General features: G+C 45.6%; 2 protein-coding genes across 9 annotated transcripts in view; one reads left to right on the top strand and one right to left on the bottom strand.

Annotated features, from left to right (window-relative positions):
• The window catches only part of AK8 (adenylate kinase 8), a 147,334-nt gene that overhangs the window by 5,424 nt on the left and 127,077 nt on the right, over nt 1-14,833 (top strand). For 3 of the 5 annotated variants that reach the window (XM_075905782.1, XM_075905780.1, XM_075905781.1), the window contains exon 1: nt 13,887-14,318. The exons of 1 other annotated variant lie outside the window; for it this stretch is intronic. In XM_075905782.1, the coding sequence (XP_075761897.1) occupies nt 14,235-14,318 (84 nt within the window). In that variant the 5' untranslated portion in view covers nt 13,887-14,234. Of the gene's footprint in view, nt 1-13,885; nt 14,319-14,833 lie in introns of those variants that run through there. One more of the 5 variants, XM_075905783.1, reaches the window with a different exon arrangement.
• Nucleotides 6,486-13,174, bottom strand: SPACA9 (sperm acrosome associated 9). 4 transcript variants are annotated; one of them, XM_006136817.4, is made up of 5 exons: nt 13,030-13,174; nt 10,457-10,611; nt 8,885-9,087; nt 8,084-8,231; nt 6,486-6,549 (listed from the first exon to the last, which is right to left on the bottom strand). In XM_006136817.4, exons 2-5 carry the CDS (start codon nt 10,598-10,600, stop codon nt 6,541-6,543), a joined length of 504 nt encoding a protein of 167 aa, XP_006136879.1. In that variant the 5' UTR covers nt 10,601-10,611; nt 13,030-13,174; the 3' UTR covers nt 6,486-6,540. The 4 variants fall into 4 exon arrangements, with proteins under 4 accessions (XP_006136879.1, XP_075761902.1, XP_075761901.1 ...); XM_075905787.1 differs by lacking the exon at nt 6,486-6,549 and adding an exon at nt 11,372-11,507 and having other exon boundaries at nt 7,775-8,231; nt 13,030-13,154; XM_075905786.1 differs by lacking the exon at nt 6,486-6,549 and having other exon boundaries at nt 7,775-8,231.

The raw sequence follows: 14,833 nt of genomic DNA, 5'->3' as shown, positions 1-14,833 counted from the left end.
GTGCTGCGCAAAGGTGCATCTAGACTACATTCCTCTTTCGAAAGAGGAATGTAAATGAAGGAAATCGAAAATGCAAATGAAGTGCAGATTTGCAAATCTTGCGGTTCCTTTGCATAATTGCGTCCGCTTTTTCCAGAGAGGTTATTTTGGGAAAAAAAAGCAGTCTAGACGCAGTTCTTTCAGGGGGGGACCCTTTTTCAAAAGAATCCTTATTCCTGAAAAAATGAGGTTTATGGGGTTCTTTTGAAAAAGGGTTGGTTTTTTTTTAAAGAAATGCGTCTAAACTGCTTTTTTTCAAAATAACCTTTTTTGAAAAAGCGATCGGACGCGATTATGCAAACGAAGCACAAGATTTGTAAATCTGCACTTCATCTGCATTTTTTTAAAATTTACATTCCTCTTTCGAAAGAGGAATGTAGTCTAGATGCACCCCAAGTCTCAGATGGCACCTGCTCAGCCAGCCTTCTCCAGAGGGGAAGTGAAATCCTTGTGGGGGTTTCCTTTGCTGCTGGTAGGACTTGCACCCACTCTCTGGGTTGACATTGTGAAAGTCTTGGAACAACTGATTTTAGTGGGTAAATATTACCCTTGTTAACACCCCTTCCATCTAAGGATTTTAAGAGGTGATTTTGCAAATAAGCTTCCCAGCCCCTCAGCTGTGCGGTAGAGTATACTTCCTATTTTCAGATTGGGAAATTAAGCCACAAAGGTTAGAACTCTTCTACCTAAGGTCATTCTATGAGTTGATACCAGAGTTGGGAATAGGATCTGGAAGTTGCAACCTTCAGGCCCAGGGTCTAACATAGCCCAGTTCCTGCCCAGAGACCATTTTATCTGCTACTTGTCTGTGCACCGCCTAGCAGTCAGGCCTGAAATTTGATTTGAATTACTTAGATAGTATTATAGTGATAGAAATGTAGCCGTGTTAGTCTGGTGTAGCTGAAACAAAAAACAGGACTAGTTAGTCTTTGAAGTGCTACAAAGATGGTTTCTTAGGTGATGAGTTTTCATGGGCCAGACCCACTTCCTCAGATCAAATAGTTCAGAGCGTGACCAGGAACAGGTAACAGGAGAGTTTGGAGAGGGAGTTCTCCAGGTAAAAGAGGAGTAAAAACGGGACCCTTGTGGTAAGTGGCTGTCTGGAGTGTGTGTTTGTGTGGGGGGGAGTTATTTCCAGTGTGCTGAGCTTGTGTTTGTCTGTTTGGTTGGTTTGGTTGGTTGGTTGGTTTGAAGGAGCTTCTAAAAGGTTTGAAATCTAGAAGCCTCTGTTAATTGGCTGAGCCTCAGTCAGGGGGAGGGGCTACCAGAGCTATATAAGCCTGTGACTCAGTGACCAGGGAGAGCGCGACCAGGAACAGGTAACAGGAGAGTTTGGAGGGGGAGTTTAGAGGGCACTAGTGACTTTGTGTCCTTCTTTAAAACCTAACTCTTAGAATAATCTATACTCCAGAAGTTTAAAAAGAATCCCAGTTTGTACTTAAACTTATTCATTACAAACATGGAGACAGAAGCCCAGCAGCAGAATGGGGGCTATCCTGTTTATTGCATCGAGTGTAACATGTATGATTACCTGCCTTGTGGACGGGTGGCATATGTGTGCACCCGTTGCAAGGAGCTCCTGACCCTCAGAGACTGAGTTCGAGCTTTGGAGGACAGGGTGGCTGAACTGGAGGAGCTAAGGGAGGTAGAGAGCTATGTTGATGAGACTTTCCGGGACACTGTAGTACTGTTCCACCTCCAGTCTGAGAGCCCCAGTGTTCTTAAGGAGGATGAAAGTCTCAAGGGAACAGAGCATTTAATGGGAGCAGAGGGAAACCATCCTGTAGTTGGGACCCTCCTCCCAGAGGATGTTGCGGTATGCTCTCGCCCTGAGGATACCTCTGATGGAGAGGGAATGCCAGTTAGGAAGAGGCAGGTGTTAGTAGTGGGTGATTCGATCGTTAGAAACATAGTTGGGTTTGTGATGACCGGGAGAACCGTATGGTCACTCGCCTGCCTGGTGCGAAGGTTGCGGATCTCTCGAGGCATCTAGATAGACTTATGTGTAGTGCTGGGGAGGAGCCGGTGGTCGTGGTACATGTAGGTACCAATGATGTAGGGAAGGGTAGGAGAGATGTCCTGGAGGCCAAATTTAGGCTGCTAGGAAAGAGACTGAAATCCAGGACCTCTATGGTGGCGTTCTCGGAAATGCTCCCAGTTCCACGCGCAGGGCCAGGTAGGCAGGCAGAGCTTCAGAGTCTCAATGCGTGGATGAGACGATGGTGTAGGGAAGAGGGGTTTAGATTTATTAGGAACTGGGGACACTTTTGGGAGAGGGGGAGCCTATACAGGATGGATGGGCTCCACTTAAACCAGGGTGGAACCAGACTGCTGGCACTAAACATTAATAAGGCCGTAGAGCAGTTTTTAAACTAAGAGATGGGGGAAAGCCGATTGGTGCGGAGATGCACGTAAATCGGAGAGAGACTTCTCTTAGAGGAGAATCCGTCGATAGAGATTCTCTAAGCTATAGTCGGAAAGAGAGGAGGGGAGAGGGCAAACCATGGGCCAGAGCTGACAAACAACCGCATACAAAGGAATCCAATGCATCAGGGAAGGGCAGGCAAATAACCAGTGGCAAATTTTTAAAGTGCTTGTACACACATGCTAGGAGTCTGACTAATAAGATGGGTGAACTAGAGTACCTCGTATTAAATGAGGAGATTGACATAATAGGCATCACTGAAACCTGGTGGAATGAGGAAAATCTGTGGGACACAATCATACCGGGATATAAAATATATAGAAAGGATAGAGCAGGCCGGGTGTGTGGCGGAGTGGCACTGTATGTGAAAGATAATGTAGAATCAAATGAAATAAAAATATTAAGTGAATCAACATGTTCCATAGAATCGCTATGGATAGAAATTCCATGCTCCAATAATAAGAAATTAGCAGTAGGGATATATTACCGACCACCTGACCAGGACAGCGATACTGACATAGAAATGCTGAGGGAGATTGGAGAGGCTACCAAAATAAAGAACTCTATAATAATGGGGGATTTTAATTACCCCCATATTGACTGGATACATGTCACCTCAGGAAGAGAAGCGGAGATAAAATTTCTCAATGGCTTAAATGACTGCTTCTTGGAGCAGCTAGTGCAGGAACCCACAAGGGGAGAGGCAATTCTCGATTTAGTCCTGAGTGGAGTGCAGGATCAGGTCCAGGATATAACCGTTACAGGACCGTTTGGGAATAGTGACCATAATATAATAACATTTAACATTCCTGTGGTGGGAAGAACACCTCAGCAGTCCAGCACCCTGGCATTTAATTTCAAAAAGGGGAATTACGCAAAAATGAGGAGGTTAGTTAAACAGAAATTAAAAGGCACAGTGACTAGAGCCAAATCCCTGAAAGCTGCATGGAAACTTTTTAAAGACACCATAATAGAGGCCCAACTTAAATGTATACCCCAAATTAAAAAACATAGCAAGAGACCTAAAAAAGAGTCACCGTGGCTTAACCACCATGTAAAAGAAACAGTGAGGGACAAAAAGGTATATTTTAAGAAGTGGAAGTTCAATCCTAGTGAGATAAATAGAAAGGAACATAAACACTGTCAAATCAAGTGTAAACATGTAATAAGAAAAGCAAAAAAAGATTTTGAGGAACAGCTAGCCAAAAACTCAAAAAGAAATAACAAAATGTTTTTTAAGTACATTAGAAGCAGGAAACCTGCTAAAAAGCCTGTGGGTCCCCTAGATGATCGAGCTATAAAAGGAGCAATCAAGGACGATAAAGCCATTGCGGAGAAACTAAATGATTTCTTCGCTTCAGTCTTCACGGCTGAGGACGTTGGGGAGATTCCTGAATCTGCACCATCCTTTGTGGGTGATGAATCTGAGGAACTGTCCCGGATTGAAGTGTCATTAGAGGAGGTTTTAGAACAAATAGAAAAACGTAATGTTAACAAATCTCCGGGACCGGATGGCATTCATCCAAGGGTTCTAAAAGAACTTAAATGGGAAATTGCTGAGCTATTATCTGTGGTTTGTAACCTATCCTTTAAATCGGCTTCCGTACCTAATGACTGGAAGGTAGCCAACGTGACACCAATATTTAAAAAGGGCTCTAGAGGCGATCCTGGCAATTACAGACCGGTAAGTCTAACTTCAGTACCGGGCAAATTAGTCGAAACAATAGTAAAGAATAAAATTGTGAAGCATGTAGAAGAACATAATTTGTTGGACAAAAGTCAACATGGTTTCTGTAAAGGGAAATCCTGTTTTACTAATCTGGTAGAGTTCTTTGAAGGGGTTAACAAACATGCGGACAAGGGGGATCCAGTAGATATAGTATACTTGGATTTTCAGAAAGCCTTTGACAAGGTCCCTCACCAAAGGCTCTTGTGTAAATTACATGGCCATGGGATAAGAGGGAAGGTCCTTTCTTGGATTGAGAACTGGTTAAAAGACAGGAAACAAAGGGTAGGAATAAATGGTCAATTTTCAGATTGGAGAGGGGTAACTAGTGGTGAACCCCAAGGGTCAGTCCTGGGACCAATCCTTTTCAACTTATTCATAAATGATCTGGAGAAAGGGGTAAGCAGTGAGGTAGTAAAGTTTGCAGATGATACCAAACTGTTTAGGATAGTCAAGACAGAAGCAGACTGTGAGGGACTCCAAGAAGATCTCACCAAACTGAGTGATTGGGCAACAAAATGGCAAATGAAATTTCATGTGGATAAATGTAAAGTAATGCACATCGGGAAAAATAACCCCAACTATACGTACAGTATGATGGGGGCTAATTTGGCTACGAGAAATCAGGAAAGAGATCTTGGAGTTATCGTGGACAGTTCTCTGAAAACTTCCACACAGAGTGCAGCGGCGGTCAAAAAGGCAAATAGGATGCTAGGAATTATTAGGAAGGGGATAGAAAATAAGACCCGGAATATCTTACTACCCCTGTATAAAACTATGGTACGCCCACATCTTGAATACTGTGTACAGATGTGGTCTCCTCACCTCAAAAAAGATATTTTGGCCTTGGAAAGGGTTCAGAAAAGGGCAACTAAAATGATTAGGGGTTTGGAACGGGTCCCATATGAGGAGAGGTTAAAGCGACTGGGACTTTTCAGTTTAGAAAAGAGGAGACTGAGGGGGGATATGATAGAGGTCTATAAAATCATGAGTGGTGTGGAGAGGGCAGATAAAGAAAAGTTATTTATTAGTTCCCATAATAGAAGAACTAGAGGACACCAAATGAAATTAATGGGTAGCAGGTTTAAAACTAATAAAAGAAAGTTCTTCACACAGCATGTTGTCAACCTGTGGAACTCCTTGCCAGAGGAGTCTGTGAAGGCTAGGACTATAATAGAGTTTAAAGAGAAGCTGGATAAATTCATGGATGTTAGGTCCATAAAAGGCTATTAGCCAGGGGATAAAATGGTGTCCTTGGCCTCTGTTTGTCAGAGGCTGGAGAGGGATGGCAGGAGACAAATCGCTTGATCATTGTCTTCGGTCCACCCTCTCTGGGGCACCTGGTGCTGGCCACTGTCGGCAGACAGAATACTGGGCTAGATGGACCTTTGGTCTGACCCAGTACGTCCGTTCTTATGTTCTTATGTAGTGGAAGAAAATGACAAGTGGTGTTCTATTGTTGGTTTTCTTGGGTCTGACAATAGAACACCACTTGTCATCACCTAAATTCGACACTTTACACTTAAGTTTGAATAAAGACTCTAATTATCTTACCCATTACAAAGATAGCTTCCCCAATATTCCCCCCCCCCCCCCCCCATCCTCCTTCTGTTCTGAAATTTGATTTGTCTTTTTCATATGTGTTCATTTTTTTAGTTGTATCCTTTGGTATATATGGTTGTGACAATTTTCTTCCACTGTTTGATCTGAGGATGTGGGTCTGGCCCACGAAAGCTCATCACCTAAGAAACCATCTTCTTAGTCTGTAAAGTGTTACATAGTCCTGTTTTTTGTTTTAGATAGTATTAATGACTTTAATTTTTTTTTAAAGCCACCTATGTGATACAGCTGTTAAACAAATGCATCCACAGGAGGGGTGGCTTTTTGCTACCTAAAATCCTACTAGCAACTATGTCTGTTAAATAGCCCGACAATCTTACACCTGTTTGAATTCCTTAGTAGTTTCAATTGACTGGGATTACCTAAAAATAGTTAGACAATTCTTTCACAAACTTTATATCTCAGAGCTGAGGGATTGTACATTGACTCTTATACATCTTATGGAGATGTGTATAAGTGGTGGGGGGGAAGAGAATAAGAACAAATACAGAGAGGAGCGAGGTAAAAGAAGGGGTGAAAGTTCACCTGTAAATACTTCCTAATCCTTCTGAACTGCCATTCCCTCCTGTACTTCTTCATTTGCCCAACCCTCCCATCTCCGTTGATGCTTGTCTCAAAAATCTGGTCACATTCTGGTAATAGCACCCCTATAATTTTAGCAAACACAGCCTTGCATGCACGGGAAACTTTTATTCAGGAGTGTCTTCGGCAGGAGGCAAAAGAACAGGAGTTAACTTGCCTGTGGGAGGGGAAAAAAGCAATCAGATACAGGGAAATACATCAGACTATCAAAATCTTGTTACGATCTTAGTTGATAATGCTTCCATATAGCATCACAAATGATACAAATCCGCTCTAAGTGATAGCTATGGGAAGAGAGCCTCCAGGTGATCTGGCTTTCATAACCCAGACCTGGAAAGGCAGCTAGCTGGCTTCAGAGACTCTGTAGGAAGTCAATGGTTTAAAAATACTTTGCACTTTTCTACGTACATGCCATCAGCTGATCTCAAATGCCTTGCATCCGTTAATGACCTAGGTCTCATAACACCTCTGTGAGGTAGGTAAGATGTACCCAAGGGAAAGCAAAGGCACAGAAACTTAAAGTGCAATTCTACTCTGAAAAGAGGTTGTGTCTGAAAAGGGTCACTTCTTCCTCAGTAGAACTGCTCCTTGGATTGGAGTCTTGCTCACCAATACTAGTGATACATATTTTTTTTTCCTCTGTCATCTGAAGAAGTAGGTTGAGCCCAGAAAAGCTCATGATACAATCTATATTTTTGTTAGTCTCTATGGTGCTACAGGACCACTTGTTTTTAAAGCTTTTTTTTGTTTGTTTGGTTGGTTGGTTTTTTTGTTACAGACTAACACAGCTACCCGAGACTTTCTTTTCTTCGTTAGCCCTGCGAAGCCAACACCTCTGGGAGAGTGAGCTGTGTTCTATTATGATTCATATGCTGTCAATTGTTCATTAAATTTCAACTCTGTACCAAATTCTGTCCTCACTTATACCTATGCAACCCCATCAAAGGTGACGGTGTTGAACAGCTACAACTGAAGACAGATTTTTGGCTCAGTCTTTATAGCTATTGTTGGTGTAGTATGCAATGCACCCAGCTTAGATTTCAGATAGCAGGTTATTTATAGAGGTAAAAATTAGAGCAACATGAAACCCTGTAACCTGAAAAAATCAGATAGGAAGTCATAGAATTGGACTTTAAGTGACTTGCCCAAGACAAAGTGTTAGTGAGGGACTAGAATCTGATTAGTCGTGGCTCCATTCACTGCCCTCACCCCTAGACCTTTCAAGGAGGAATACATAAGACATATTCTACCCTATTCCCACTCTTTCTTTGGATCTCAGTAGAAAGTATCTGATAAGATCTAGGTTTATCTGCTTTTGGAGACTTATGGGACTGCCTATAGTCAAAATGTGGGTCAAAACAGGAGGGAACAACTGAAGTGAATACTGGAGACCATATTTAATAACTAGCCACCTCTATGTAAAAGATGTATGCGCTTTGGTCCTTTTAAAAGGAGTGTTTCCCAGGTGGTTTCCAGGCACCATTGACATTTTTCAAGGTGTTACTCCCTGGGCCATTCAGGTGCTGTTTTTTAGCATGCTTGCTGTTCTGCTCTCGTAAACAGTCTTTGTAACTAGCCACGGTCTGAGTAGCAGTAGTGAGGATAGCAGGACGTGGGCCTAGGGGAGCAGATGCCTTTGCTGATGCATCTTGCTGGGTTCTCTTCTGAGAGACAGCACTTCCATCACTCACATTTTGCAGGAAGTTCCGAGGCAGCTTCTCACTGTGGGCCACCCATGATTTCATGCAGTCCAGCACTATGGGTATGAGGCTCACCACACCTCCATAGTGGTTCTTTGCTTCATCGCAGCTCAGGTGATTCACCACATCATGAGGGTACCTGTGGGGACAGGGGGAAGCAGTTATGTATCCGAGTGTGTCTGGGGCTGCAACACACAGGGACCCCCACAAGTCTGCTTTTAGAGTCACCACTAAGAATGCATAAGCCAAATGACCAGAACTAGACTGGGTGGCTGAAATAATTCCTGTCCAATAATGTTCTTCACCACTGGCCCAAATACGGTTGCTCCCAGATTTAATTTCACCAGCGTGTAAAAATACATATCTTCCCTCTGCTCTTTGCCCAGTTGAAATAAATTGATGACAGTGTGGGTTGGGAAAAACCTGTACAGTATTACCATTGCATGTGACTACAGTGTAGTAGGCTACTCACTAGCACTGAAATTCACAAACTTGGGAGAAAGAAATCTAACCATTTGAGAGAGGAGAGTGAATAATATTGCGGAAAATTCTCCCAAAGATCAATGGGATTACTGGGGAGCCCTTGCCCTTTCATTGGGATTAAGGGCATAGTCACATGACTCTAATTATGAATGCATGTGCTGATCTGGAGTACAAATCTCACATCAACAGATGACCATGCCCCTCTCATTGTTTCCCAGGTTTGTAAGTTGCTTAGGTGAGGTTTTTTCTTTTCTTTTTTTTTTTTCCTTCCATAAGAAATGTCTAAAAGCAAGCTGATGATAGACTTACTTTGCTCGGACGGTGCTCAGGTCGTTGCTGGGGCTAACGAGCATCTTGCATTTCTCCAAAATATTGTTGGTTACACTGTTACCAGGATGCAGGGCTTCTAGTTTTTGGCAGAGTTTGTTCAGATCATTACAGATGTTCAAGAACATGAGGAGGATGCGTCTATCGGTGCTGTTGTTACAGTGATGATCCATGTATGCCTGCACCTATGTCGTGCAACATATGCAAGGAAGGGCACTATTTAAACTTCATCGAAATTAGTTCAAGCAAGCTGGTGCAATTTTTATTGCTTTATGTAGCAAGGGCTGTTTCAATGCAGTTTGTATTACACTGCAGAGAAACTGCCTTCTCAGCCATGTAGGAAGTAATATGCAGGAGAACCTATATGCTATAGAATGGATGGCAGGATTTCTGGAGCCTGTCTGGATAAAAAGCTTCCTCTGTTTCCCTGAAATAGGATTTTGAGGGGTGTGGCTGTGGAATCCACTGATGTGCAAATCCATGACCATTCTTCTCCCTCCCTGCTGGTGGAGGAGTGCTGGCTGAGCTCCTAAAGCCTCAAGGCCAGTGTGGCTCTCCTACTGATAAGTGATCTGGAGGCGCAGAGGGGAGTGTTTCTTGTAATCATCTTTTTTTTTTTTTTAATACAATGGCTAAGTATAGGGCCAAGTGGCAGGAAGTGGGTTAGTTTGAACCTTGGTCATTGACACATAATAACACTTACAAAGCATCTGTGTTGCTAAGTTTTATAATTTAATAGCATTAATACTAAATCTCAATGTTAATTCCTGGTAAATTGACATTATTTCATAACAATATTCAGATAGTCTTCTGAATAGTGAGCAAAGCCCTTGCATTAGTACAGTAGAAAAATTAAATCCTAATGAACCTTGATTGTAATGGCATGTTATCTCCACATCCAAAAGGATTTATCCTTGTGACATAATATTGCGCTCAGCTCACCCATGATTGTAATTTTATTGAGATCCTCTTCTCCCCGCCCCCCCAGTCTCTCTTCCAGGCTTCTGAGTTCTTCACATTTAAAGTTTCAAGACAATTCACATACCAACCCAAAACCCCCTACTCTACTGGGACATTCAGTGCTCATTCCATCTTCCCACCTCTGGAACATTGCCATTACTTTTAATAAACACTACAGTAGCTCCAATATCTGCGGGGGAGAGAAGTAAGCTGCTTACTACAAGAAGCTAAGGTTCACATGTGGCAGAGGAGGGTGGGTTTGTGTCTCTTGTATGCCTTTTGGCTAGATGATGTATATTTCTAATTAGGAGTGAGGTGGAGAAATGGGGTTGTTAGGCTAAAATGTCTAAAGAGGTACTGAGCTGTATAGCATTTATATAGATGGATAAATCAGAATGTAGGTAATTTTGCCTACAATTTCATGGTCAATTGTAGCTTATAATATTGAGTTAATAAACAGATCTTTCTAGAAGGGTTTGTATATAGCTTCCTCTAGTAAATAGTTATTCACCATTGAAATATACACAAGTGCATGACAGCATTATGGTGTCCCCGTTGCTGCTGGCAGAAATCTTTGTGCTGATTTCTTTGTACCTGTCCAATACTTGCTACAGGCCTGATCTTGTCATGTGCATTCTCTCGGGTGTGGTCCAGCGCTGCAATAAATGTAAACTGCTGCTGCTGGAAGATCTTGTAGGTCTGTTCTATGCTTCTCAGACTTTCTTTTACCTCATTCATTTTCCCCCCTCCTGTATTTTGAAAAAGGAGAGGGAGGATGTTAGTTTTTTTTGAAGTGATACAATTTTATATGAGAGACTTAATTTTCACCTACAGCTGTAACCAGACAAGTTGAATTGCCCCCCAAAAAGGAAAATGTCAAGAAGATGGGAAAATATATTGTGTTAAGGTTTTCCAGTCCCAGAGCCCCAAACAGTAAGTCAGTAAGGTAGTAATGATGCTACAAAAAGAGGTAGAGAACCCACAGGGGACCACTGACAATCAGATGCCATAAACCCTAGTGGATCTATTGTAAACATAATGTAGCAATGCATCAAACACAATGCTGGGAGAGGACCAAAGGGAGAAATGGCTATTCTTACCCAGTGTAAAACTATTGCGCGAGCGGCTTGAAAAGTGTCTTCTAACATTAAATGACAGTCCGCTTGAGAGGCAGTGTGCCGTAAAGTGCAATGGAACAAGGGAGACCTGGACTTGAAGTTAACCTCCGGCTCTTTCACAGGAAGATGTAGCTCTGGCACGGCATGCAGATTTCCAGTATTGATCATGTATGAATGTAGAAGCAGCATGAGCACTGCTTAGTGTTACCAGTTTCTACACTCCTCCCACCTCCTCCTGTTCACTTTAACTTACCTTACCCCTACCCCAGAAAAGCTCCTACTGTTCTTGCCCCTTTTATTTTCCTCCAGTTTTTTGGGTTTTTTTTAACTTGTTACTATTGGTCCTAGCTCCAGCAATCTAGATTCTGAAGGGGCACTGTGGGCACCCTACCATGTCCTTGGTTAAATCTGGTGCTCTCACTCTGGAGTCAGGTATGGGATTGTTATAATGCCCATAAGTGCACATCCTACTCAGCTGAGAGTGGTGTCAATAGTTGGAGTGGATACAGGGATAGCAAGACAGTGCCCTGGAATGAAAAAGAAAACTTCATGGTTCCAAATTCCAAGGCAGAATTTGTCAGCTGGGTGGCTACTTTTGCGGTGCCTTATCCATCAACAAATTGTGAGGATTTTCCATCTCTATACTTCTGATAGACAGAATATGGGCCAGCTCTCAGTTTCTAAAATTCCCCATCTCTATACTTCTGATGCTCTATAGTAACGAGCCCCGATGTGTATGATCACTCCTAGCCAGCTGCCAAACCCTCCTACTCCCAAATATGCCACATGTATTCCTGAGACCCCACAAATCCCCATATAAAAACTATAGTTGGTCTTCAGATGCCTTCACATTGGAGGAAGATAAAATCCTATGTTGGCACATTGTCAACCATCCCAGACTATGGGAAACTCAGGGTTGAGCTTAGGTGTCTCCCTCTACCAAGATCAAAATTGATCACAAATAAGCTTTTTACACTGTCTCCAGGTTTAATAAATTAAGTAGCAATTTGGTTTTGAAAGCCACAAGGTAAAAGTCTGCAACGGAGAAAATGTTTTTTCCCCCAGTCCTAATAGATTGTGACAAAATATCTTTACTTTTTTGCAGTAAAAATTAATGTACTGTGCCAATCTAGATGCTCTTTTCTGAAAATGCTTTTAATGGAAAACTTTTCCATTAAAAGCATTTCTGGAAAATCATGCCAGTCTAGATGTAGCCTGAAAGGTACTTTAAGGGCCCCTAGTGTCTTCCATGTGGCTTGAGATTCCACCTTAATGAAAACTCGCTCATAAAAATAAATCCTAACAGGAGAGATACAGGGGCTGGTTTTAAAGGTAAGGTATCTCCAAAGTTTCTCAAACTTTCCTGTTAAGTGTAAGACATTAAGGTTCAATCTAATTGGCCAGGGAAGGAGATTTAATAGGAGCTCCTGTTGACAGGAACATATTCTCCAGCACCTAATTATACCTGCCTGCCAATGCCTTACTTTGTAAAATATTTTGGAGCCTCCAGTAAAAACTGTTTCACCAGCTGCCCAGTTCGGTGCAGCTCAGATAAACTCCCGATCACTTCAATGAGAGGATGTAAGGCTACCGCTTATCTCTTGTCATTGCAACTTTGCACGTTGTGAAACCCCTACCCCTTTTTCTTACCCCCATCACACTTTGCCATATTCAAAGGGTATTTAAAATGAAGATTCCCTTCTCCCTGCAGGAGGTTCTATATTATTTCCTACAGCTGTCGAGGCAGGAGGGCAGTGTCACCTGGCTGCTAGTTAGTTTCAATCGCAGGCCCCCGGGGCCCCGTTGCATGGGTCGCTATGAGGACAGAGGCGGGTCGGCGCGGAAGCTTGGAGGGGCTGGCGGAGAACAGGACGGTGGCCTGGACCCAAGGCAAAATCAGCCTTTGGGGGCCGCTGCAGGTGCACGGACCGCCACGTGCACCCAGGACCGTGGGGCTCGCGAGGGGTGGGGGGCACGTGCATTGGCGCCTCTGATCCCAGCCCTGCAGCGGGCACAGGGTGGCCTGTCTGGACCCAGAGCCCCTCTCACCTGTGTGTCCCGCACCGCTCCCGCATGTCCCGGCCCTCCTGCCTCCGACACCACCCGGGTCCCGTAGCCCTGCGGGAGCCAGCCCCAGCGGCTAGCTCCCCGCAGGGCAATTGTTACAACCGTCTCCCTGGGCAACGGTGACGTAGGTATCCCACGCCTCCCTCTGCCACATCGCAATACAGAGCAGGGGGCGGTGGGGAGTCGAGCAGGAGACGCGGGCTCGGGGCTGGGCATGGCTGGCGGGGGGCACTGGCAGGGGCTGTGTGGGAGGGGGCAGCGCAGGGGCACTGATGGGGACGTGTAGAGGCAGGCGCTATAGGGGAAGGCCAGAGGGGATGGACTAGAGGCTGGGGGGAGGTAGAGGCGCTGGCCTGCTGCGGCTGAGTGAGCTGGGGGCAGGAGCACTGATAGAAAGCTGTGGGGTGCAGCAAGTGCTGTGCGCTGTGCGGAAGAAGGCGGGGCACTGAGGGAGAGTTGTAGGGGGGCAGGGGGCTGTATGGGAGGGGGTAGGAGCCCTGTGGTGGAAGGCCAGGGGGGCTGTGTGGGAGGGGGCAAGGGTACTGATGGGGAGCTGTAAGGCGGAGTAGGAGGCTGTGTGGGCGACATGGGGGGAAGTGGCAGGAGGCTGTGGGCGATACGGTCCCTGTGGGGGAAAGCCAACAGGGACTATGTGGAGCTGTAGGGGGGGGCAGGAGACTGTGTGGGAGGGGGCAGGGCAGGGGCACTGATGGGGAGTTGTAGGGGGAGGGCCAGATTAAATTGGCATGAGGCGATGGGAGGCAGGAGCCCTGTGGGGGTAGGGACACTGGTTTGGGCTGCGTGAGAGAGGACAGGGAGAGGGGAAGGGGATGTGGGAGGCTGGGGGCGGTAGGAGAGAGGTCCTAGGTAGGGAATCGAAGGCATAAAGATCTAATTCAGCTTCTCTCCCACCACTAAGCCCCTTGCCGCTCTTCCCACGCCCAAACAAAAGGGCTGTAACGCTAGGGGCTCCTGCCCATGCCTGTGGGTGAGAGGCAGAAGGGGTCTCATTGACTCGCCAGGGGCCCGGACAATCCGGGAGCAGTCATTGCCCTTTTAAAAAAAAGGCCAGTCGCAGTATGATGAGGTCACACGCCCCATTTCCGAGCCCACAGAAGGGCGGGGGCTGTCTGCGTCGCGTGCTGATAACGTATGCGCCTTAGCGACGAGCGGTTGCTAAGGCTGCGATGGACGCTACCTCCCGGCCGCTCCGCGTGCCCCCGGAGATGGGCATGTATGCGGAAAAGCACGAGCTCTTCCAGCTCTTGCAGGTGAGAGCGGCAGGGGACGCCCGCGAGGCGCTTTGCTCCCTGGCGACACGGAGGGAATAACTGTGCTCGCCCCTCTTTGAGCAGGGGGACCCCTCCCCGTAGGCACTGGGGCGCCCACGTGCGCGGGGGATGGTCGCAGCAACTCTAGTTCCCGGCGTGCGTGGCAGCGCCCAAGCCAGAGGTGAAGGAAGGGGGCTTAGGGGCGGTAACAACCCTCGTTCCCCGCAGGGTAGCATGGCTCGAGGGGGCGCTGCAAGGACTGCTCCTAGCATGCATTGGGGTGCCCAAGCATGGGAGGGGGGTTGTCAGTGGAACTCCCAGCATTGGTCCGACTGCCCCCCACATGCTTTGGTCCTGCTGTCCCGTGTGTGGGTTTTACCAGTTGCGCCCACACTGTACCAGTAGCCTCCCCAGGAATTGAAATTAGGGGGAGTGTTCGAATTTACAGGGGGGGGGGTGTCAGGGCCGATGAGGGGTGAGACCGTGAGGGTGAAGGTGGGCTGTATGGCACCATA

The sequence above is a fragment of the Pelodiscus sinensis genome, chromosome 22 (genome assembly GCF_049634645.1).
Source record: "Pelodiscus sinensis isolate JC-2024 chromosome 22, ASM4963464v1, whole genome shotgun sequence".
Taxonomy (NCBI): Eukaryota; Metazoa; Chordata; order Testudines; family Trionychidae; genus Pelodiscus; species Pelodiscus sinensis.
Note: the sequence above shows the minus strand (reverse complement) of the source record. Positions and strands in the feature narration are given on the sequence as shown.

Bases quoted from the DNA above. Each gene is read 5' to 3' on its own strand.
- SPACA9 (XM_075905786.1), bottom strand. From the start codon at position 10,600: ATGAATGAGGTAAAAGAAAGTCTGAGAAGCATAGAACAGACCTACAAG. The intron at 9,088-10,456 runs GTACAAAGAAAT...TGCACGACATAG, and splicing joins CTGTAGCAAGTATTGGACAG to GTGCAGGCATACATGGATCA. The intron at 8,232-8,884 runs GTAAGTCTATCA...CTGTCCCCACAG, and splicing joins CTGAGCACCGTCCGAGCAAA to GTACCCTCATGATGTGGTGA.